Raw genomic sequence first — 24,448 nt, 5'->3', positions numbered from 1 at the left:
AAGTGCTGGGATTAAAGGCGTGCACCACCACTGCCTGGCTAGCAGCCCACATTCTTAACCACTATAGCTCTCTAATTTTAACAACAACAACAATAGTAATAAAATAAAAATAAAACAATAGTAATAAAATAAAATTTCATTCTCTCTCCTTTGTCAGCTTCTCAGATTGCTTTTACCTTAGGTTCAAAGTTATCCCATAGACACTGAAACCTCATTTGAGGGCTTTTTCTCTTTATATTTCATTTAGGTGATGTCTTTGCTGGGTCTTAAAGAAACCTCCTCTTTGGCATCTTATTGGCTGCTCGTTTTATCCAGATATCCCAGGCATTATGGCTTTCATTTCTAGAAATTGGATTTGTGTCTCTCTACAACTTTTCATTGATGAACAACTGAAATATTTCAAATTGTCATGTATTAAAGTATGAGATTTGGTAGCGTTTTGATTTATGTCAACCCCAGCCAACAACTACGATCAGTATAATGAATGTCTTCTTTATGTCCTGTGAGGTCAAAGGAGAACTCTATAGGATCAGTTCTTGTCTTCTACTTTCTGTCACCAAATTCAAGAGAGCCATGCTACGATGCTCACAGCAGAGGGAAACTCACCAAACAAAACTCTGAGGAGCATAAGCTTATTCAAAGTGCCTTGATCTCCAGGATTCTACCACTGATTCCCCTTCTGGCAAAGCAAGCGCCAGCCGGCACCTAGTCACAAGAAGTACCCCAAGTCATATTTTAGAGAACAGGCCTTTCCACCCTGACCTGCATCCAGTACTGCTCTTCCCCAACCAACACACTACCACCCACTACAACATGGCTTTATTATTTTCTGCTGCCCCACGTCCAGCCAAAGTAGAATATAAGCTGCTGAGGTTCAAGTACCCTTGACTTTGTTGTCTTCTTAGTGCCCAGTGCCTGATGCAGGCTGTGCTTTCCATAAGGACTGTTTCAGTGAATAAATGAACAAATGTCTGTTCCGTGATCTGAGACTAATAGTATTGTGGTCAGGGCTATGAGCTGAAGAGACAGCTGCAAGGCTAAGTGAATACTACTCTTCTAAAGGACCTGAGCTCCGTTCCCTGCATTCACACTGTACAGTTCACGACTGGCTATAATCCAGCTCCAGGAAATCTAGTATACTTCCATGAATATGTGTGTGCAAACACAGACACACACACACACACACACACACACGAATACAGTTAATGAAATAGAGGTCATTAATTTGAGAGAAATAAATGAAAAGGGTTGAAAGGAGGGAACATGATCTAATTATATTAAAAAAAAATAGTAGTACATGTTTTTAATCTCAGTGTTGAAGAGGCAGGAGGATTTCTGTGAGTTTCATGTGAGTTTCAGGCAAGCCTTGTCTATATAATGAGTTCCAGGACAGCCAGGGCTGTCCCTTCCTCCACCCACCCAACCCCCAAAATGCCTACCTCCTGTGACTTTGACAAAGCAAAAAAGGAAAGAACTTCCTCCCTAGAGCAGTGGTGTTAATAGTACAGATGAAGGCTGGGTCTTTCCAATAACGGGGCACCAGCTTCTGGTTGCCCTGTTGGAATGTGTGTGCACTGTTCACATGGAAGGCTACTATATATTTACACTATGCTACAAAAACAGGGTCTTTATATTAAACCAGGCTCTGGACATTGTAAATGCTTATTGGTCTAAGTTCTCCTCAACAAATCAAAAGAAACTGTGTTTCCTCCTGTTTCTTTGAGAAAGAGTAACTTTTACTTATTTCCATTTTGTATGTTTTTAGGGAACATTCCTGTGGCAGTCAAACTTGCAAGAATCAGTTCTCTCTTTCCACCAAATAGGTTCCTGGTATCAAACACATACTCTGAGGTTTGGTATAAAATAGTTTAACCTACAGAACCAATTCGCCAGTCCTCTTAACACTTGAACAAAAACTGGTGTGAGCTGTGGAAATGGAATGATTTAGTGAGAAAACAGCATATCTTACACGTGTATGGTCTTCCACTTCACCGGGGTTACTATCCAGATGTAGATACTGAATTACAAATAAATACTGCTATTAATCTTCATCATTCTGAGTCCAGCAAAGAACAGACTGTCTTGAAATAAACAGCATAATATTCTGCGTTAAATACAGAAGACTTGGGGGTAAAAAGAGATCAAGAAGATGACTGGGAAGGACGGAGAATGCAGAGAAGGACCCATGAGTTTGTAAAAGAGAATACAAAGTTAATTGTTTTTCTAATTTTAAGTGTGTCGTGGAGTTTTCGGGGTTTGTATGTGTACGTCGTAGATAAGTACATAAAAAATGTAACTGACCGTGAACGTGTAAAATCCAAAACGAAGCTCCACAGCTTTGGAACGGCTGTTCTAATTGCACAGAAGTTCACGGAGCTGAAAAGACTTTGGGTTGGGGCAGGTGTTTGGCTACATCAATCTAATTGCCTGATATTTTTTATTTGCAATTTCTTTGCAGAAAAATTATTTATTTTGTTTAAGAATAATCAGAAGACTTGGGAAACTATTTGTTTATATCGAGAAGAGATTTCTAGACAAAACCTGGTACGGAGTAGTGTATTCTCAAACGGCACCACGACCGCGCTCAGCAAGCAGGTTTTATTCGATGCGCTCGACGCTCTTTCTCCGGCGCGCTAGCTCCGCTTCAGTAGGAGTCTGCGATCTGGGCTCGACTGAGGCTCCCTGGTTGCTCGCGCTTTTCTCTCCTTCTCCAAGATGGCGGCGGTCGGCGGCACTGAGGCGGGATCCGAGCGAGCCGAGTGAAGGTAGCGGCGAGCGGAGCCCCCACCAGACCCGGCCGGACCCCCACCCCGGGGCGGCAACGGCCCCGCCCGGCCTCCGCCCACCGCTCCGGCCCCCCGACACCGTCCCGGAGGCGCTTCAGGCCCGCCGCGGCCTAGCTCAGAGGCCAAGCCGGGAACTGGAGTAGCGGCTGCAGCCGCCCCGGGGAAGGGGCTGGAGCGGGCCGCAGGAGGAAGGCGGCGGGAGCTGTTCAAACGGGGAAGGCGGGAAAGCTGCGGGGCCGGGAGGGGGCGTGCGGCCGCCCCAGGGACCCGCGGCCCGCGCCGCCCCTCCCCCTGCGCCGCTGTCTGGGCGCTCCGGGGCGCCGAGGCCGACGGGACGCGGGAACACGGGTCGGGCGGAGCGCGGCTGGGGACCCGGGGCGCGGGCTACCTGGGGCTGTCAGGAGGAGAGGTCCCGGGCCGGCGGGCGGGAGGGCTGGGCGCGCGGCGAGCGGGAAAGGATGCGCGGAGCTCCCTTCGCTGCGCAGAGCTTTGTTGAACTAGCGGTTGCAGCAGACCTGCCTAGGTTATCACCACAGCGGGGACCCCGGGAACGGTGGTCTTGGGGACTGTATGGATAAACAATCTTGTATTGTGTGTGTTCTTCGCGTGCGACTCGGTTGAACATGCCTTCTTAATTGGAGTCATCTCCATACAGGCCCATTTCCCCTCCGCAGCCACTACTTACAGATTCACTTTAGTTTATATCATATAGCAGACAAGATATGTATGTCTACTACCCACCCCACTCTTGTTTGTAGTACTGGTTGATTCTATTCCCTCATAGCAAAATAAATTTTTTAAAACTGCATTCAAAGTAAAGCCTATTGATTACGAATGGCTTGTCAAAATTTGGATCGCTGGACTCTTGGAGCCGTGTGTTATCAGCCAATCTGTGTAGTGGTCGTGGTTCCACTAACTAGCATTACAATGAGAAGATTCAGTGCGCATTTCTGGCTGTGGACGTCTCTTCAAGTTCCAAAGCTGGCAGGGGCTGGAGTGCTGCATAAGTAGGTCCTTGGAAAAGGGTGTGGCAAGAACTCTTAAGAGATCCAAGAAGGAAGGAAACCCACAGAAACAAGAATTCACCTGTGCTCCCCCAGAAGTAGCAACAAACTATCAGAATCTGCCAACAGCTGGATGTGTTTCTTCCTTTGACTGCATGGACTGGTAATCTGAGTTCCTAAAAACAGCCTTGGAGGAAACTCCCGTCTGGAGGAGACAGACCTTCCTTGCCCAGTTTACTGGGTGGATTTTCTTTCTTCTTTTTCAATTCTCCGATCTGTTCTGGGATGGTAATACTGTTAGCAATTGCTGGAACTGAGATTACCTCCAAAAAAATTAGTTTCTGAAACTTTTTTTATAGCTAACACTTTGAATTTACAAAATAACAAAATTCTACCTTTGAAGATTTTAACTTTTTTCATAATTATTTAGCTATCCCAAAAGCATGTGCAGAAGATCAACCTGCAGTTTTACTTTCAAGTGGAATTAACACCCTACTTCTCCTTTCTCATACCCTGAAGAAAAGCCTTGGAAGAGCCAAGCCAACAGTGTTCACGTTTTCTAAGCATTCGCGTTCTATAATGGCATAAACAGTATTAATAAAGGAACTTTCTATACTGTCATGTGTTTGCACATTAAGACAAACACTATCTGTAAGATTATCCTGCCCCAAGAAGTTGACAAGATAGAATTTGGAAACTCCAAAATTATGGAATTCAAGAGAATGGGTTTTGGCACCTGTTTTATGTTTGCCAACATTTGATGTAGTTGTTTTCTGATGTGAAAATCAAACTTAATTTTTCATCTTCATTAACCCTCCCAATTTACTTCCTACCCCTGAGCCTTCAATTTAATTTGAGACATGGGGTTCATCTAATTTTGTGTAAATGCTCCTGAACTCTGCTTTCTTTCACACTGCTGCTTGAGACCTTTTTACCTCTGGTACTGTCTTTTTTCTTATGAGTCAGCCACCACTGAACCCTGAGCCACCATTTAGGGCCCAGCAGTCTGCCTCACCTGGGAATAGTCCATAGTATTTCTCAATTTCAGGACTGCCCTACATATTGGATTTGTGTTCAGGGCTCACTCACCTTTCCTACAAGCATCTGGTCTTTGTTTTAAGAAAGTTCCGGTAGTAGCAGGCATAATCCTAATACAAAAGCCAGCACATCCATGTTTACCTGCCTTCAGGAGCATTCCCTGATTTTACGTTTCCAACCCTTTTAAAATCTAGTTTTTCATAGCAGTCAGGAAATAACTTCATACCTAGTAAAAAGTTCAGTCAGCTCCCACCCCAATAAGACATTGCTTAATTCTATTTTATATTAGTTTTAATGTTCTCAAGGGGGGAAACCTGCTTATGAGTCTCCGGGCCTACCTTTACTTATGTTTAAAAGCGTGTTGGTGTTTGACAGAGACTGAAGGCTGTATCATGAGACTGAATAAGGATGTTGTTGGGCTGGGGAGGAAGGAGGCATTATTTCTCAGGAATTCTATGCCAAAATTCATCTGGCATGAAAAACCTGAAACTTGAGTCTAAAGTTATTTTACTTAGTGTCAGCTGTGAAGGCCAAAGTGACCTAATGGCTTTCTAATAAACTCATCAATTTTGAACTAATGAGGATATTGACATTGTTTTTGTTTGTTCAAGAGATTCTCTCTAAATAGCCTTGGGATTCATTATGTAGATCAGGCTGGCCGTGAACTCACAAGATAGCCACTTGTCTCTGCCTTCTAAGTGCTGGAATTAAAGGTGCGTGCTACCTGTCAAAAATTGTTGTCTTTAAATGAATATCATTTTCAGTGGCCCACCTTCACTCCCTTTTAAGTTAACACCAACGGGTTGGAAGCGAGGAACAGTTTTCATTTAAGAAAGTTTAGTAATTAAACACTAGAACAAGAAAAACTGGCCATGCATATCTTGTCTGCTGACCCTGCGTTCTCTTCATTTCATGAGAAAGGCCCTGTGAGCAGCCAGCGTGCCAGCTGCTTAAAGTAATCCGCTTTGTGGGTCTTCCCTCACTGCGGCTTCCCTTACCTTGAGCAAACTCCTTCATTTCACAGTTTGTATTTCTTAGACTCAAAAACCATGGCAATGCTTTTCTTTGTATTGTCAACTTTGGCCTACCTGTGCATTGTATTTATGTGGCTTTTAAACAAATAGTTTTTGTTGTTTTGTTTTGAGACAGGGTCTCACTTTGGAGCCCTGGCTAGCCTGGAACTCATGTAGACCAGACTGGGCTGGAATTGAAAGAGAACCACATGTCCCCTGCTGCCTCCTAAGTGCTGGGATTAAGGATATTCACCACCAAGCCTCTCTAAATAAAAACTTACTGGTTAAATCATGAAACTTTCCTGTTAATCCAGCTCATGCTTTCTTCCCCACAAAACCTGTGCTTCTGTTTTCTCCACACCTATCTGAAGGGCTTAAGAATGTTACAGAACTGTCCTTTAGTAATCCTAAAGCCATTTATAATAATGAAGGTAAAATTAAATTAAATTACCAGTTAGACTAACTTCTAAGCACCTGCCTGAATGAGAATTTTTCAAAAATAGTTATTTCAAATATCTGCAAAGTAGTGAGTTCCAGGCCAACCAGAGCTGCTACATTACAGTACTACATAAAACTTTATCACCTTCAAAGTCAATATGGATATCTGAACTTGAATGCCACAAAAGCTTTAAATCAGTGGTTCTCAGCCTTCCTAATGCTATGACAACCTTTAATACAGTTCCTCCTGTTGCAGTGACCCCCAACTATAAAATTATTTTTGTTGCTTCTTTATAACTGTAATTTTTCTACTATTATGACTGAATATCTGTGTTTTCTAATGGTCTTAGGCAACCCCTGTAAAAGGGTAGTTTGATACCCCCCCTTCCAAAGGAATTGCCTGACCTACAGGTTGAGGGCCACTGCTTTACACAATAAAATATTTAGAACTATGTAAGGTGATGAACATTTTTTAATCCCAGTGTTCAGGAGGCAGATGTAGGTAGATCTCTGTAAATTCTAGACCACTCTGGTTTATATAGTGAGTTTTAGGCCAGCCAGGGTTATGTAAAGAGACCCTGTCTCAAAAAACAAAATCCAATACTTAGAACTTTTAAATTATAGTACTTATAAATTAATGAAAAAAATCTTAAAATCATAAATTTTATCACCAGTGGATAAATGACAATCTTCCATATTTCTTACAAGCCTTTAAAAAGGGCTTGTTAGTGTTGGAAATTTCCATATAGCCAATATATTTGAGAAGTATGCCCATATTCATGGTTAATTTGAACAAGTTTATAAAGCCCAACAGAGTGGAAGGCTTTAAGATTATTAATACCTGTATATGTGCTGTTTAATATGTAAGTCCATCAGTCTCATCAGTAGGACTTTGTGGTCTTCCGCTATTGGTGTACTCTGTCCTCCTCTGCATCTGGCTTTATCTGTACATCCTGTGACTATGATTGAACCCATGCCTCTGACTTAATGTCAGTTTCTACCCTGTTTCAGTGTCATTGGTCCTGTTGGCATTCCAGAAATTCTCATTAATTTTGGAAGTTTTTTTTTAATTAAGAAATATTTTATATTTCTTCAAATGTCAACTTTAAGACATGAATTAACTCCAGTTAAGCTTAGCATCCTCCCTGCAAGTTCAACTCCAGTATATGCCCAGAGGGCGGAGCTGACACGGCACTCCTGTGTTCCCGTCAGCCCTTGGATTACTTGGACTTTCCACCTGGAAGGTTGCTTCTGCACAGTGATTTCACATTACAGGAAGGTTTTCCTTGTTTGTTTCTCAGACCTGCCCTGTAGACGGGAGGAACCTGGACACAGTGACACAACATCCTCAAAGCCTGCAGGACCACCATGGCTTATGATGACTCCGTGAAGAAAGAAGGTATGACCCCTTACTCAGAAGCATTCCAAAGGGCATAACCTCTTCCGCCCTGCAGTTCATGGATGTAGAGACCAAGACTGGGCACCACAGCCTAGACCAAGTGATGCTCCAGAGGACTGTGTGAGACACAGCCTCCACATCATCCCCATTCTGGGCCCGTGGACATGAAAACCAGGACAGGGGTTCCTACACAAGAGTCTGAAATAAGAGTCTTAGTTTTTTGGGGTGATCCCCACAGCACTCATAGTCCTTGCCAGCTCCAGTGTACAGGAGTTTGGGACTAGGAATCTTACACTGGACTCCCACAGAGCAGCACAGCACATGAATCCTTACCCTTTTCAGCCTTCCCTCGCAAGTCTGTATCTACCTGCCAGATCACTACTAAAAAACCATGTCTGAGGACGCACACTGAGCATTTGGATAGCATGGAACCACTGTGTTTTCAGGTTTGAGTCTTGTGTTTGCAGCCAGGTCGTCAGAAGTCTTCTTGGCCCTCTGGGTTTAGCCCTGCATTTCAGTGGACGCACTGAGACGTAACTTTAACATGGAAACAGGACTATTGGCCTTTTGTTGTTATGTACTTTTGTCATTTCCATCCCTAAATGAACCTGTGCTTCTCAGATTGCTTTGATGGTGATCACAGCTTTGAGGACATAGGACTTGCAGCTGGCCGAAGCCAACGAGAAAAGAAGCGGTCTTACAAAGATTTCTTAAGGGAAGAGGAAGAAGTTGCTGCGCAGGTCAGGAGTTCTTCCAAGAAGAAGTTAAAGGTCAGTTCCAGATGTCTGTCAAAGCCGGGATCCCAGAAGAATGGCTCCAAACCATTCCCTCGCCATCTTATTACTCGCCAATTCTTCTCCCTCTTTAACCACAGGACAGTGATTTGTTCTTCTTGGGGACGGACACACACAAGAAGAAGAGGAAGCACTCCCCTGATGATTACTACTATGGAGGTAAGCATGGGGATGGGCTACAGATGGGATATGCACATCTCTGGTTCTTGGAGTCGGGGTAGGGGAAGGGGTCCCAGATATTGCTGACTCAGTGGCCTATTTAACAGGACAGTGGTTCTTGTTCTGAGTGCCGATAAACCAGTGTGAAGGAGGAGAGAGGTGGAGGGCTGGTATTTTGGAGGATTCAGCATAGAAGAACAGTCTTCATTTGTGATACACAAGGTACCAGGTTCCTTCTCCCCCCAATCATCCACTTATCTGTGCCGTTGCTACTTAGCATCCCTTTGCCAGATGCAGCCCTTGGGCCCTCTACATATCTGTGGGGCATTTCTCAGCCAGCATATAACTACTCATTAAACCCGTTTTCTTAGCTATGCTCCATGTGTAGCTGATGAGACTAACCTCACTAGAATGAGTTTGTCCTCAGCACAAGAACCAGTGACACTCGGTCTGCAATCTAATCTAGATTGGAACTACCCTTCATCCCACAACTCTATCCTAAATATGTTCTCTGTCTCTTGTGAAGACTCAAGGAAGAGAATCAGCTCTAGGGGCAAGAATGGTCTGCAGGGCCAAAGGCTGAGTCTGCCAAGCCAAGAAATACATGGGGGTTCTCTCTGAATGTTAGGAACCAAAGTGTCTTCCCCCAAAATCACTCCTGTTAGCCTTTTCCTCATGGCAGTTGGGTTTTGGTGAGAGGGGCACTTGCTACAAGTTACTTCCTGTCCTATTGATAGTATCTTCTCAATTATTTCTAGACATTTCGACTTTGGAATCATCACAGAAGAAAAAGAAGAAATCTAGCCCACAGTCTCCTGACACAGCAATGGACCTGTTGAAAGCAATTACCTCCCCACTGGCAGCCAGTGCCAAGTCCTCTAAGAAGGCAGGGGAGAAATCCTCCAGTTCCTCAAGCCATTCAGAGAGCAGAAAGGAGCACCACAAGAAGAAGGGCAACGGCAGCAGTGGAGAGCTCTCCCTGGATGACAGCAATGCCCACAAACCCAAAAAAATGAAGCCACTCTATGTGAACACAGAGACACTGACTCTTCGTGAGCCTGATGGCTTAAAGATGAAACTTATTCTCTCACCAAAGGAGAAGGGAGGCGGCTCAGCGGAAGAGGAGGCTTTTCAGTACCCTGCCCAGCAGGCTTCCCTGAAGAAGCCCTCTAAGAAACTAGCTCGGGACGAGCAAGGTGCTTTACTCCTAGGACATGAGCTACAGAGCCTCCTGAAAACGGCCCGGAAGAAGCACAAGTCATCCTCAGACTCACACTCCTCTCCTGGCCCAGAAGGCTGTGGGTCTGATGCCTCCCAGCTTCCAGAACCCCACAGTGTCAATCTCGATATCACAGGGCTTGACCCAATTCTAGTAGAGTCAGAATCGTCCTCAGCTGGGGAGCTAGAGGCCGGGGAGCTGGTGATAGATGACTCTTACAGGGAAATCAAGAAAAAGAAAAAGTCAAAAAAGAGCAAGAAGAAGAAGGACAAGGACAGACACAAGGAGAAGCGGCACTCTCGGACCAAGAGAAGCTCTGCCAGAGAGCATGGCACTACTAGGGAGCACGTGCTGGTACCCGGCCCTGCCTCCAGTGTCCCCACCCTGCCACTTCCTGCTCTACACACAGACGGACATGGGGAGAAGAAAAAGAAAAGAGAAGAGAAGGACAGAGAGAGAGAGAGGGTAGAAAAGGTAAGGAGAAGGGGTCTTGAAACAGGTTCTTCCTGAGGAGGAAGTAGCCTTGAGCCAAGGCAGTGACAGCCACCATTGAGCTGATGGCATAGCACAGGCATAAAGTATTACCAGTGGCCAGATTTGCCTAGGGAAAAGTGACGGCAATTTAATCATTCCTGGCTTCTCTTAATCAAACTGTTCTCCTAGCCTGTTGATCAAAGGCTTAAGAATACAATGATTGTTAGAAATTATAGGAAAGGTGCCCTTTGAGTCATCTTGGAGGAGATTTTCTAAACTAGTAGTAAATAACTGATCAAGTTAATAAAATGAGCTCACAACTTTGTCTTAACTAGTGTGGGTTAAGACATTCCGTCATCTTTTTGTGTTTAATTTATCCTATCACTGTTTGAGTGCTTACTGTGTGACGAGGTACAAAGATCAACAGGGGACAGTTCCTTTTTATTTATGTGTACTTTTATGTGCCTGAAGTTTGTGTCAGAAGGAAGCATCAGCCCTCTGGAACTGAAATTACCCATGGTTGTGAGTTGCCATGTGGGTACTGGGACCTGAGCCTATGTCCTCTGTAAGAGCAGCTTGGGTTCTTAATGGCTAAGTGTCACTCCAGCCCAAAGACACAGTTCTTGACCTCAAGGAGCTCCTTGTCTATTGGAGAGATGGTAGTAAGAGATCAGTTACCTCACCGCCTGGGAAGGGCTCCAACAGATGTATTTTAGGGTCAGATAAAGACCCTGTTACCAAATCGATACCTATTTTTATTGGAAATTTATAAACTCAGAGCCCGGGGGTGGTGGCCCATTCATGACACTCCCAACACTCAGGAGTCTGAAGCAGGAGGAGGAAAAGTTCAAAACCAGTGTAGGTAAGATTCCATCTTAAAAAAACAAAAAACAAAAAATGGCCGGGCAGTGGTGGCGCATGCCTTTAATCCCAGCACTTGGGAGGCAGAGGCAGGTAGATTTCTGAGTTCGAGGCCAGCCTGGTCTACAGAGTGAGTTCCAGGACAGCCAGGACTACACAGGAAACCCTGTCTCAAAAAACAAAACAAAAAAAAACAAACAAAAACAAACAAAAACAAAAAAGGAAAATAAATGTATAAACTCAGAAATAAAACAAGGAAGTCTTATGAATGTATTCCATGAATGAATTACTAGAGTCCTAAAGGAAAAATTTATGATTTTTTCTCTCAATAACAGAAAAATACAAATAATTTTGTTGCCTAAAACCAGCCATTCCATTCTCTTCCTTTGTTTATATTTCTACAAAGTAAAATATATAAAATCTGAAAGAAAAGCTCCTAAGAAAAAGGATAACCAACTATATATAGGATTTGGGTACCACGTGTACTATAAGCCTGAAACCTTAAACTCTAGGAAGCTGAGGCAGGGGAATTAGAATTCATGCCCAGAGTTGACTACATAGTAAGACTCTGTTTCAAAAAGAAAAAGATAAAAACAGAAAAGGCAGATGTGGTAGCAGGCACTTGGAAAACAGAATCAGGAGAATCAGGTTCAAGACTAGCAAGACTCGGTCTCAAAATTTAAAATAAAATGAAAATAATTTGGAAATAAAAATTTTATCTTGGTTTATAAAGGGCAAGTTGCAAGTTATTTTGTCCACCATACAGTGTGCCTTTAAGTGTATGGATGTGGGTGTAAAAGCTATACCTTGGATATGAGTCATTGTAAGTGCAGACATTTGGATATGGCAGGTTTTCATTTGTTCAATTGCAAACTGTTTCATGAAATCCAGGTGGATACTCTGTGTGTGAGTCTATTATTATCAGCCCTGCTTATGAGAGGAGTATGATAATACCATAAACAAATCCCAGGGCTGAGCATGGAAGGGCAGGGCAATCAGAAGTTTGAAGAAGAGGACTGAGGTTAACAGAAGACATGGATGCAGTGGTGTTTAAGTACCACAGGAAGTAACCACTGCCATTCTGCTCCTGGTATTTCTCCTGGATCCCAGGGTGCCTCAGATGTGTCTTTGTGTCACTAGTTCATCTTCCAAGATCCACACCTCTTCTGTTTCGCTCTGTATTCCCAGTCAGCCCAAATTCAAAAGTAAATACTTGTTTCTCAGTGTTTTAGGAAATTCACTGGGCAAGAATTAAAGGAATTTACAGTGAGCATCATATGCCCTTGTTTCAAAGTTCTCAGTTGACATTTTGCTTTTTTGTTTTTGGTTTGGTTTGGGATTTTGAAACAGAATCTGGCTGTGTATCTATAGCTGGCCTTGTACTTGAGATGACACTTCTAACTCTCCTTCAAGAGTGCTGGGATTATAGGTGTGCACCATCATGGTCAGCTTCAACTTGGGTGTTTATTAATTTGAGTTGAACATTCATTTTTAAGGCTTGCTTGTTCCTTCTCCCCTTTTCTTCTCTCTCTCTCTCTCTCTCTCTCTCTCTCTCTCTCACTCACTCATTCTCTCTCACTCTCTTTCTTTTGCTATAATAATTTATTGAAGTGCACTGCAAGAAGGTGCCTTAATGAGATTATCACCTATGGACTGGACTTTTTGTTTGTTTATTTTCAGATAAAATTTACATAGGGCAAAATGCTCATTTGGTAAATAAGCCATCTGATGATTTTTGACAAATGCACATACCTGTGTATCACACCTTTAAGCTAGACATTACCCTTATTCTACAGAGTTCCCTTATCCCACTGTCACCGTCTTAGCCGTAGGGTTGACTTTTGCATTTCCCTCTTCTCCATTTTAAGCCTGACAGCCCTTTTTGGTGACTGTCTTTTGTCAATATGTCAGACAAGTGGGTACGGAGATGAAATCGTGTTGGAAATGTCAAATAGGGTCAGATCGTAGAGATCCTCTTTAAGTGAAAAATAAGGCACTTCACCATGGCCTCTAAGGCGCAGTGTGGTGTGCTCCAGTGGCCATCTGAAAATGGAACGACTGAGCTGTACCGGGACTGGGAGAGTATAACAGACAAGCTGGCAGGTTAGGATTGGGGTAGTGCCGAGGACACGAACAGACCCTTCGAGAAAGGGAAGGATTCAGGAGACCAAAGAAAACAAGAATAAGATCCAACAAGTGAGAAGCTGGAAATAGCTCAAGATTAAAGGGTGAAATAGTCTTATTGTGAATCTAATCATTTATTTTTTTCAATTATTATTATTATTATTTTGGTTTTTGAAACAGAGTTTCTGTGTGTAGCCCTGGCTGTCCTGGAACTCACTCTGTAGACCAGGCTGGCCTCGAACTCAGAAATCCGCCTGCCTCTGCCTCCCAAGTGCTGGGATTAAAGGCGTGTGCCACCACTGCCCGGCTAATCTAATCACTTATTCAACAGATATTCATAGTGATATATAATGCTTCTTAACCTGACCTAGACATAAAATAATTCCTTATGAAGTACAAAATGTATCTTTTCCTGAGATTTTGTATAAAAAAATGACTATTGGGACAGAATGGCTCAAAGAGTCAAGAAGGGCACTTCCCACCAAGCCTAACAACCTGAGTTTGATATCTTGATCCCACACAGTAGGAGAGAACTGACGCATGCAAGTTGTCCTGTGACCTCTTCACTGTGACACTCTCATGCACGCACGCGCACACACACACATACACGCTTAATAAGTAAACACTTTTGGTTTTTATTAAATCAGGAAGGAGGCTGGAGAGATAGCTCAGCTGTTTACCTCACTTGGATCTCTTGCAGAGAACTTGAATTTGACTCCCAGCATTCACGTATGGCTCACAGCTGCCTTTAACTCCAGCACTGAATGATCTGACACCTTCTGGTGACTTTGTGTAACTGCATAGGCACATACACATTTAAAAAAAAAAAAAGTGAAGGGAAAAGTTCATCCAGAGATAGTAAGAGTGCTTGGAGAGTACTCCCTCAGTCTGAAATGAGTGGGTCCTGACTGCATGAGCACCTGGTAGGAGGGCTAAACCTTCAGTGGCCCACTTCACCTTAGATTTTGAGATGGAGTAGAGCAGAAGTAAAGATGAGAAGGGTAGCTGTTTTGGCAAACAGTAAATTTCATTGAGATTTCTGAGAAATAGGCATCACAATGTTTGTAAGTGGGCTGAGGTTATGGGCTCAGGAGCGAGCACCACTGAGTCTGAATCCTGGTACTTCCCCCGATTAGAAGTGGGATGGAGCCAGCGGTGGCTCAGCTGGGATGGGTGCTTATGAAGGAACCGGCCAGCCTGAGTTCCCCTGAGTTGCTGGGGTTCCCATGTAGTGGAAGGAGAGAACTGACACACAGATTGTCTTCTGACTTCCACTTGCACAGCAGGACATGCACTCTCTCCCCTAACAAATAAGTGTAATTTAAAATTTCTATTTAACAAAAGCTCTGTATGTTAGACAACTTCTATAACTTGCCTAGGGTAACATCCATATTCAGCCTAGGGCTGTTGAGGATTAAATATGTGTAAACTCACTTAGGGCCTGCCTCAGCCACTGCTGCGTGTTTTAGATGTTTTAAGGGGAAACAGCCACCCCTGACAACTGTTAGGTGCCTTAGGAACTACTCTCTCAAGGCCATTTTCAGTCTCAGCAGCTCCTGCATTCCTTTCAGTCCTGCTGGTGTCTGTAAACATACAGGTTTTCTGGGGTTGCTGTGATTAAAAATCAAAACAAGTAAGTGCCACATGTTTCATTCCCAAAACTTCAGGTTCAGTCCCTAGCACCCTGAAAGACTTACACTGAGAGCTAGGTACCTTTGGGAATTTTGTTTTTGCTTTAGCTTGCAATGAATGGTAGTTGTTAAAATCATCACCTAGTCGGGGATTCTGTATAACCCAGAATTTGGGAGACTAGTTGAAACTAGAGTAAAAACTACATGATATGTGTGCAGTGAGTAAAATGTATGAGTGGGAAAGAGGGGGTGCCGTGAGCTTGCTTAGTACTTGTGTGCTGGAAGGAAGAGGGGGAATTATGGCTGACTTTGAGGCCTGCTTTCTATGAAATAGACAAATTGTATAATATCTTGCTTTCCACCTAAAGTTAATCCCATTGGGATAGAAGTTTTCCTTTTAAAAACTTTTTATTGTAGTCATTATTTGTGTGTGTGTGTCTGTGTGTGTGTGTGTGTGTGTAGGTGTGTAGGGGGTTACAGCATGCTTAGGCATTGCTTGTTGATTTACTGAAAAAGTAAACTCTATGATACAGTTAGACCTAGGACAGTGCTGTGTAAGTTCTCCCTCTGGCTAAACCAAGGCTGAATAACAAGAATAAATGGTAGGAATTAGTATCTGTTGAGTTCTTGCCTGTGTCAGGCTTCCCAAGGCATTTTATGTATCAGTCATCAATCATAATTGACAAAAGTAGGAAACTGGGAAGCAGTATGGAGCCGGACTTCAACACAGACCCTTTAACTCTGTGCCTATAATCTTCCCACTTATACATGAAGCTTTTATACATGGCTACTGAGCACCGTGTTAGTTTAAGGATTGCTTTCTGTTGTTTTCTTGTGCTGAGGAACAAAACCCAAGGCCTTGTGCATATAGGACAAATGTACTACCACTGACATACATCCCCAGTCTTTGTTTTTTGTTTGGTTTGGTTTGGTTTGGTTTGGTGGTTGGGTTGGGTTGGGTTGGGTTGGGTTGGTTGGTTGGTTGGTTTTAATATGTAGCCCAAGCTGGCCTTGAACTTATGATCCTCCTGCTTCAACCTTCAAAGTGCTACAGGCAAGCACCACTATGTCTGTTCCATAGTTCATATTTGACAAAGCTAAAAGTATTTTTTAAATCCAAGAAAACAAAATATCAGAGCTAATCCTGGTGGCACATGTCTGTAATCCTGGTACTTAGTCTGAAGCATGAAGAACACAAGTTTGAAGCCACACTGAGCTATATGAGCAAACCTTCAGTGTTGGGAAAATGAGCATCCTGGTATTACATATGTTCTGTTGAGGAGTGGAATGGTTTTTAATTTAAGAATCAAAGTATAAAGAATTGCAAAAACTAAAATCTACATGAAAACAGCTTTTAAAACTTTAGACGCTTTACAGATTAAACACAGAGACTTCAAAGATCATGTGTAACACACATATATGTATGTAGGTGCATGTGTCATGGCACACATGTGGAGGTCAGAGTACAACTTTCATGAGCTGGTTCTTTCCTTCCACCATGGTATGGAACTCCAGGTGTCTGACCTGATGAGACATCTTGCTCCCAGGGGACTACTCTTATGTATTTAATACCTTGCTTTAGAGGGAACCAAGGTCTGCCATGGGTTGCTTGGGGGGTGGGGGGGAATGGAAAGGAACTAGGGTTGCTGAGAAGCAAAAAAGTAGGTGTTACAAGCATTTCCAGGAGATCACAGGAATTCATGAGAGAGTCCTAGTCAGCAGAAGGAATGAAAGGTCCTAGGACCCTCTCCTGTTCCTACATTATTAAAGTGGACCTGGCACCTGGTCTCTTCACTTACAGAAGACTGGTGAGACACACGTGGGATAGTGGTGCTCACAGCACTCTCTGGCCTCTTCCACATACCGCTGAGACTGCTGTTCATTGAATGTATTCAATTAATACGTTCAGATGTGTTTAGCAATATCTAGAGCCAGGTACTTGCCAGATGCCAAGGAGAGAGAGGTTTCAGGTCTAGAAAGAGTTGAAAGTACTGGAAGAGTTGGATCAGAGCCTTAGTCCTGTAGTCTTCCTTTCCCTTCAGTCAATTTGAAGTCTCAGTCAAGATCAGACAAGCATCAGATTCCTGTGTGGCCCCTGCTTTCCTGTGTTCACAGTCTACCCTGCTGGCCCCTAGTGTAGTATTCTGGCTCTCAGTCTCTTCCTTTCCACCATAAACTTTACCTCAGTTCAGCAAAGCTTAAATAGGTACAACTGTTTTAAATATTTTCTTTCTAGTCTGTTATATTAATTATTAATGCTATTTATGTCACTCCACCATTGGTGGTGCATGTTCACACATGGCGCGCGCGCACACACACACACACCCTTATATTTAGTATGCCTTAAACAGCACAGTGGCTGGGCCACTCAAACTTCCACATTGCTAACACTTCACCTCCAATACTCCTGAATTATTATTTACAAAAATCTATATTCCATCTGTGCTACTCTAGACCCAAAGTAGAGGGTGAGGGCCTTTGAGGCTGCTCTACCTGGGCTCTTACATGGTTGTACACACTCATTTCTCCAGCTCTCAGACCTGATCCTTCTGCTTCCTAGGCATGGCGGTTCTAAAACCTTCTTCCCTGGGTTCCCTTGCCCAAGGAGACAGCCTCCGTCTCCCTGCCCACCCATTGGCCGCCAGCAACTTTATTTACCAATTAGAGCCCACTAGGGGTAGGGAGCCTGCAGCATCTTACTTGCAGATGTGTGAATCCTGTGTAATTTGGGAATCCTCTTAACATAATATAAACAATAAACCAAATCCACAACAGTCAGTGTCAACAGCTTTGATCATAGAGACACTGTCTACATCTTTTACTTTAGGGAAACTGAAAGGATTTGACTCCTACCTTTCCTTCCTAACAGAAGAAAGCCAACTCTGTGTCCTGTCCTTGTGTGCATGTGTTTATGTATGTGTTATGTACATGTGCATGAGAGTGTGTGCTAGACGTTGAACCCTCGCATCTCGCTTGCCAAGTCCTCTACCACTGAGCTACTCTTCAAACCTCAAACTTTAAGATTTATACTACATCTTAAATTACCATCCTGAAGAGTGGTTTTCACTGTCTTTTCGGTTCTCTGATCCAAAAAAGTTGAACAAGATTGCTTAATAAGATCATCAACAAGTTGGTTTTTTAAACATCCTATTGTAATTTACTTCATCAAAAGTGATAACCACTTCTGCCTGTAACATTGTATCCAAGCACATTTAATGAATCTACTTGTTATAAGTACTTTGTTTCTGGTAATTTAGTATTCCAAGTTTTGACAATGTTACCATTTTATAGACCCAGTCTCTGTATCCAGCTCTAATTTGTTGGCCCCCTCTTAAAGCTTGCTTTGTTAGCAACCGCTGGGAGGATTGACTGCCTTTGTATTTGGATCTCATTGAAGTCTTTTTGTTTGAGTGAATATCACCCTCCTTTCCTGCATTTCTAATTGCCTGTGCTATAGAAAACTTTCAACCCTTCACTTTGAAATCTGAACTTTTAGATCCACAGATTGGATGTTCATCTTATACAGTGGCTAGGCTCTAAGGTCAACATGTTCCTGTCAAAACCCTTTGGAAAGTCTTCACTTTGAAGAGGAACGACCCCTCCCAGAGTAGCTCCTGGTTTTTCTCTCTAGTGCATACCATTGGCATAGGCTCAGGAAGCATAGTTTGAGTTTAATTACTGTATGTGTGTGGGTAGTTTCCTGCCATTCAATTGTACCACTTGGATTCCTCCTATCTACAGGGGCCAGCCTAAGGTATCAGATACCCTGGAACTGGAGTTACAGATGATTGTGAGCTTCCATAGAGGTGCTAGGATCCTAATCGGGGTCCTCTAGCAGAGCATCCAGTGTTTTTAATGCCTAGCTATCTCTCCAGCCTCACCTCCCATAACTGTTTTTAAAAAAGGATTATGTTGCATAATCTCTTTTTCTTTAAACAGAACATGAAAATACTACTTTGCTAGTGAAAGAGACATATAGGAACTATCTAGGAAAGGCAGAGTTATAAATTTAATCCCCCTGTCACACTTACTCAAATGTATAGATTCTTAAGGTAGATGAATGAGAGGTGAGGTGTCATGAGACTCTTCTCCCCAATCCTACGTATCATATCACGTGTGTAAGTGTACTGGCACAGCTTGGGGAGGTGTTGTTCTATCTTGGCCCCTATAAAAGCGTTTGAAAAGAAGGGTCTTAGGTAAGATACATTTAGGAATGAGGCTAGAGAAATGCTCAGCAGTTAAGAACATTTACTACTCTGCAGAGGACTTGAATTCAGCTCCCAGAAGTGCCTGTAACTCCAGCTACAGGCGAGCAGACACTTCTGTCCTCCACAAGGCTTCCCATACATGCATGCACTTGTAGGCATGCTTGCTTTGAATACACGCACGCGCGCGCACACACACACACACACACATAATTTAAAACAAAAATAAGTCTTTTCCTAATTCAGGGCCATAAACCTGTTGCAGAGTAAATAAAAAAGCCACAGCTCAGGCTGGTGAGATGGCTCAGCAGTTAAGAGCACTGACTGCTCTTCCGGACCAGAGGTCCTGAGTTCAAATCACAGCAACCACATGGTGACTCACAACCATCTGTAATGAGATCTGATGCCCTCTTACGGGGTGTCTGAAGACATCTTCAGTGTACTCACATACGAGCAGGCAGGCCCAGAGCAAGAGGGGGAAGGGAAAGGGGGGGAAAAAAAGAAGCCCCAGCTCCCAGAGCTCCTCTGTAACATCTCTAGACAACATTAGGTCCCTAGAAAGATGCTAGATATGGGACCTTTACTCTTTGCTTGTTACTTAGTATTTATGTTGGTGTACATGCTACTACATGTGTATCATGTAGTGCCACAAGCCCCTACATGGTTCTCTCTGGTTACAGCATGGGCACCAGGGATTGAACTAGGTCATCAGGTTTGACAGCCCAGACCTTTATTATTTATTTTTATTTTTGTTTGTTTATTTACTTTTTGTATGCTTGCTTGCTCCATTTTTCTTTTTATTGAAAATATTCTTTCGCCGGTCAGTGGTGGTGCATGCCTTTAATCCCAGCACTTGGGAGGCAGAGACGGGTGGATTTCTGAGTTCGAGGACAGCCTGGTCTACAGAATGAGTTCCAGGACAGGTAAAACTACACAGAGAAACCCTGTCTTGAAAAACAAAAAACAAGAAAAACAGAAAATATTCTTTCACATAATATATCTTAATATGTGTTCCCACTCCTCCCAGCTCCTCCCCTCCCCCCATCCAGATCCACTCCCTTCTTCTCATTAGGAAATGAGCGAGCTTCTAAGACTTGATGATAAGATACAACAAAGTCAAATACAATAAGGGAAAAATGCTACATTAGAGTTTTACAAGACAGAAGGAGAAGCCCAAGAGAAGGCACAAGAACCAGAGACATGCTCATTCACGTGCTCAGGAATCCCACAGAAACACTAACCTGGAAATCCTACTACACTGATCTGTGCAGGCCCTCTGCATGCTGCCTCAGTCTTTGAATTCATATGAGCTTTGATCATGTTGATTTAGAGGGCCTTATTTTCATGGTTCTCCATCCCCTCTGGCTCTTACACTCTTTATGGATCCTCTTTTGAGGGGTTCCCTGAGCCCCAAGGAGAGGGATTTGTTAGGGAGATCTCATTTAGGAATAAATGTTCCAAGACATCTTATTCTCTGTGTAGTGTCTGACTCTGGGTCTTTGTATTCTCATCTGCTACAGAAGGAAACTTCTCTGATGATGGTATAGCAGAATATCGTGAGTCACTGTGTCACTGTGGCTTTCTGAATTTTGTTTTGTTTTTCTTTTCTTTTTTCTTATTATTTAGTTTCACCATAGGCTCTGGGCTATCTAGTTTCTGGTTCTTGGTCTCCCAACCAGTGTCAGGTATGGGTTCAGTCTCATGGGATCAGATAATGGTTGGTTACTCTCACAAGCTTCATGCCACTGTTGCCCTAGCATATCTTAAAGGCAGGGCACCATTGTATATCAGAGGGTCTGTGGATGGATTGGTATTTACATTTCTTTTTTGTACCATACAGAATACCTTCCTGTACCAAAGACACTAGAATGTATGGGTGCAGGCTCCATGTAGGTATCAGCTCAACTTCTTTATGTTCAATGAGTTATGTATGTGTTGTATTCAGCAGTGGGGGCCTATCAGTTTGTGGAGAGCAACCTATATAGTCTTGGTAACAGCCTGGATTGTTTGGGAATCTCTTTTGACCCCTTTGGCCAACAGCTTCATTTGGTAACAAGTGATGGCAAGTTGAGACTCTGTTTTCCCCATTATTTGGCAGTTTCATTTAGATCAGAATTTTTTGTTTGTGTGCGTGTATATGTGTGTGTATGTGTGTTGGGAAGCTTCTACTATATTAGGTTTCCATAGTACTACTCAAATTGCCCTAAATTTTAGATTTCTCTCCCTGTATTCTTTCCCTTATCCCCCTCTTTTCTTCATCCTCCCCACCTGAGCCTCTCATTCCAGCCCCCACCATCTCTCCATCCATCCATCATCTATCCATCATCCATCCATCATCCATCCATCCATCCATCCATCCATAACTATTTATTCTATTTCCCCTTCCTAATGAGATCTATCTATACCTTAGATCCCTAACCTGTGGTTCTGTGGAAGTTTGGTTATCGTTGACTTAACAGTAATACCTACATGTAAGTGAATACATACCTTATTTGTCTTTGTGGGTCTGGATTACCTCTCTCAAGATAATTTGTTTTTTCTAGTTCCATCTCTTTACCTGTGAATTTCATGATGTCATTTTCTTTAAGGCTGATTAATACTCCACTGTACTACATTTTCTTTATCAGTTCTTTTGTCAAAGGACATCTAGATTGTTTCCCGTTTCTGGCTATTAGCAATGAACATGGTTGAGCAAGTGCCTCTGTGGTAGGATAAAATGTCCTTTGGGTTTATTGCTGAAACTTGAGGTAGATCTATTCCTATCTTCCTGAAGAAGCGCAGCACTTATTTCCATAGTGGCTGTACAAGTTTGCACTCCCACCAGCCATGTATAAGTATTCATTCCCCTTACTCCACATCCTCATCAGCATAAACTGTCACTTGTTTTATTGATCTTAGCCTTTCTGACAGGTGTAAGATGAAATCTAAAAGTAGTTCTGATTTGCATTTTTCTGATGGCTAAGGATATTGATTGAACATTTCTATTTTTTTCAGCCATTTGTGTTTCTTCTATTGAGAATTCTTGTTTAGATATGTATTCCATTTTTTAATTGAGTTATTTGTTTTCTTGATTTGTTTTTTAGTTCTTTATGTATTTTGGATATTCTCCTTCTATTGGGTGTGTAGTTGATAAAAATCTTTTCCCATTCTGAATGCTGCCTCTCTGTCAGAATGATGGTATCCTTTCCCATATACAAGCTTCTCAGTTTCATGACTTTCCACTTAATTGTTGACTTTAGTGTTTGTGCTTTCTGTTCAGAAGGTGTCTCTGTTTTCAGTACCAGTGCATACAAGGCTATTCCCCACTTTCTCTTCTATCAGATTCAGTCTACCTGGTTCTATGTTGAGGTCTTTGATGGATTTGGAGTTTTGTACCGAATGATAAGTATAGATCTGTTGGATTCTTCTACATGCAGCTGCCAGTTTGACCAACATTATTTGTTGAAGATGCTATCTTTTTTCCAGTTTGTATTTCTGGACTCTATCAGAAATCAGGTATCCAAGGATTAATGTGTGGGTCTTTCTTCAATTTGATTCCATTGTGCCAATACCATACTGTTTTTATCACTTACAGCTTTGTAGTACAACTTGAAATTGGGCATTATGATGCCTCCCAGTTCTTATATTATTCAGTATTGTTCTACTTATTCTGGTGTGTGTGTGTGTGTGTGTGTGTTTTCGTATGAAGCTGAAAATTGGCCTTTGAGATCTGTGAAGAATTGTGTTGGAATTTTGACAGGGATTGCATTGAATGTGTAGATTGCTTTTGGTAGGATGGCCATCTGTACAATATTAATTTTATCAACAAATGAGTATGGGAGATATTCTATCTTTTGATATCTTCATTTTCTTTCTTCAAAGACTTGAAGATTTATCATATAAGTCTTTCATGTGCACTGTTGGACTTCCCCAAGATATTTTATATTATTTGCTGCTATTGTGAAAGTTGTTTCTTTCCTGATTTCTTTCTCAGTCTATTTCCCATTTTTCTACTCTGTATTAGGAGGGATAGTTATTTTAGTTAATCTTGTATCCAGCTGCATTGCTGAAAATTTTTTAAAATCAGCTCTAGGGGATCCCCAGTGGGATTTTTAGGGTCACTTATGTATACTATCATATCATCTGCTAATAAAGATACTTTGACTTCTTCCTTTCCCATATGTTTCCCTTTGATCTTCTTAGGTTATCTTAGTGTTGTAGTTAAAATTTTAAGTACTATATTGAATAGATTTGGAGAAAGTGGACAGCCTTGTCATGTTCCTGATTTTAGTGGAATTGCTTTGAGTTTTTCTCCATTTCAGTTAATGTTGGTTATGGACTTGCAGTAATCTGCCTTTTTATATTGAGGCACCTCCCCTATATCCCTAATCTCTCCAGGATTTTTATCATGAACGGGGTATTAGGTTTTGTTAAAGACCTTTTCTGCATCTGTGATGTGATCATATGGTTTTTGTCTTTCCAATTTGTTTATATGAAATTTCCAATTTGTTTTATATTGGCTAAAACTATCTGGCCCTGGCTTTTTTTTTTTTTGGGGGGGGGGGGGAGAATTGTTTTGTTTTGTTTTGTTTTGTTTTGTTTTGTTTTGTTTTGTTTTGTTTTGTTTTGTTTTGTTTGAAACAGAGATTCTCTGTGGAACAGCCCAGGGTATCCTGGAACTTGCTTTGTAGACCAGACTGGTCATGAAGTCAAACAGGCCTACCTTTCCCTTCCAAGTGCTAGGATTAAAGATCACCACAAACAACAGTTGGGAGATTTTAGTGACTACTTCTATTTCACTAGGGGTTACATGTCTATTTAAATTGATTTTCTGATCTTGATTTAAATTTGTTAAATGGTATATATCAACAGAATTATTCATTTGTGTTAGAAGTTCCAATTTGGTGTGGAGTGCATGTTTTTTAAGTGTGTCCTTATGATTCTCTAGATTTTCTCAGTGTCTGCTGTTATGTCCCCCTGTTTATTTCTAATTTTGTTAATTTAGATAGTTCTGTTACTGTGTTTTATGCTGGCATCTGGGTTTGGGAAGATTGTAATTCTAGGTGCTGATACCTGGTCTGGTGGTGGTGGTGGTGGTGGCGGTGGTGGTGGTGGTGGTGGTGGTGTGTTCCTTAGTTTGTTTCCTCTCTGGTTCTTAAGAGAATATAGTGGCTGTGTGTTGCCTGGTAGGAAATTCTTCTAGGACCCTGATAGGTGTGGCCACTGGGTGTTCCATCTAAAAATTTTCTGTTTATTGGGAGCTGACAATTAGGAATGGGGAGGGGTGGGGTCGTCTATAGGAAGGAGGAAAGCAGCATGCTCTA

The 24,448-nt window shown here is 42.4% G+C and overlaps 1 protein-coding gene across 4 annotated transcripts in view; it reads left to right on the top strand.

Annotated features, from left to right (window-relative positions):
- Positions 1–2,695: 2,695 nt before the first annotated feature.
- The window catches only part of Hmgxb4 (HMG-box containing 4), a 39,669-nt gene continuing 17,916 nt past the window's right edge, over positions 2,696–24,448 (top strand). The window contains exons 1-5 of one of the 4 annotated variants that reach the window (XM_028788587.1): positions 2,696–2,765; positions 7,581–7,678; positions 8,300–8,448; positions 8,553–8,631; positions 9,390–10,324. In XM_028788587.1, the coding sequence (XP_028644420.1) occupies positions 7,648–7,678; positions 8,300–8,448; positions 8,553–8,631; positions 9,390–10,324 (1,194 nt within the window). In that variant the 5' untranslated portion in view covers positions 2,696–2,765; positions 7,581–7,647. Of the gene's footprint in view, positions 2,766–7,339; positions 7,679–8,299; positions 8,449–8,552; positions 8,632–8,738; positions 8,854–9,389; positions 10,325–24,448 lie in introns of those variants that run through there. The other 3 variants (XM_028788591.1, XM_028788588.1, XM_028788589.1) reach the window with 3 other exon arrangements.

The sequence above is a fragment of the Grammomys surdaster genome, unplaced genomic scaffold, assembly GCF_004785775.1.
Source record: "Grammomys surdaster isolate TR1022 unplaced genomic scaffold, NIH_TR_1.0 125752, whole genome shotgun sequence".
In the NCBI taxonomy this organism is placed as follows: domain Eukaryota; kingdom Metazoa; phylum Chordata; class Mammalia; order Rodentia; family Muridae; genus Grammomys; species Grammomys surdaster.
Note: the sequence above shows the minus strand (reverse complement) of the source record. Positions and strands in the feature narration are given on the sequence as shown.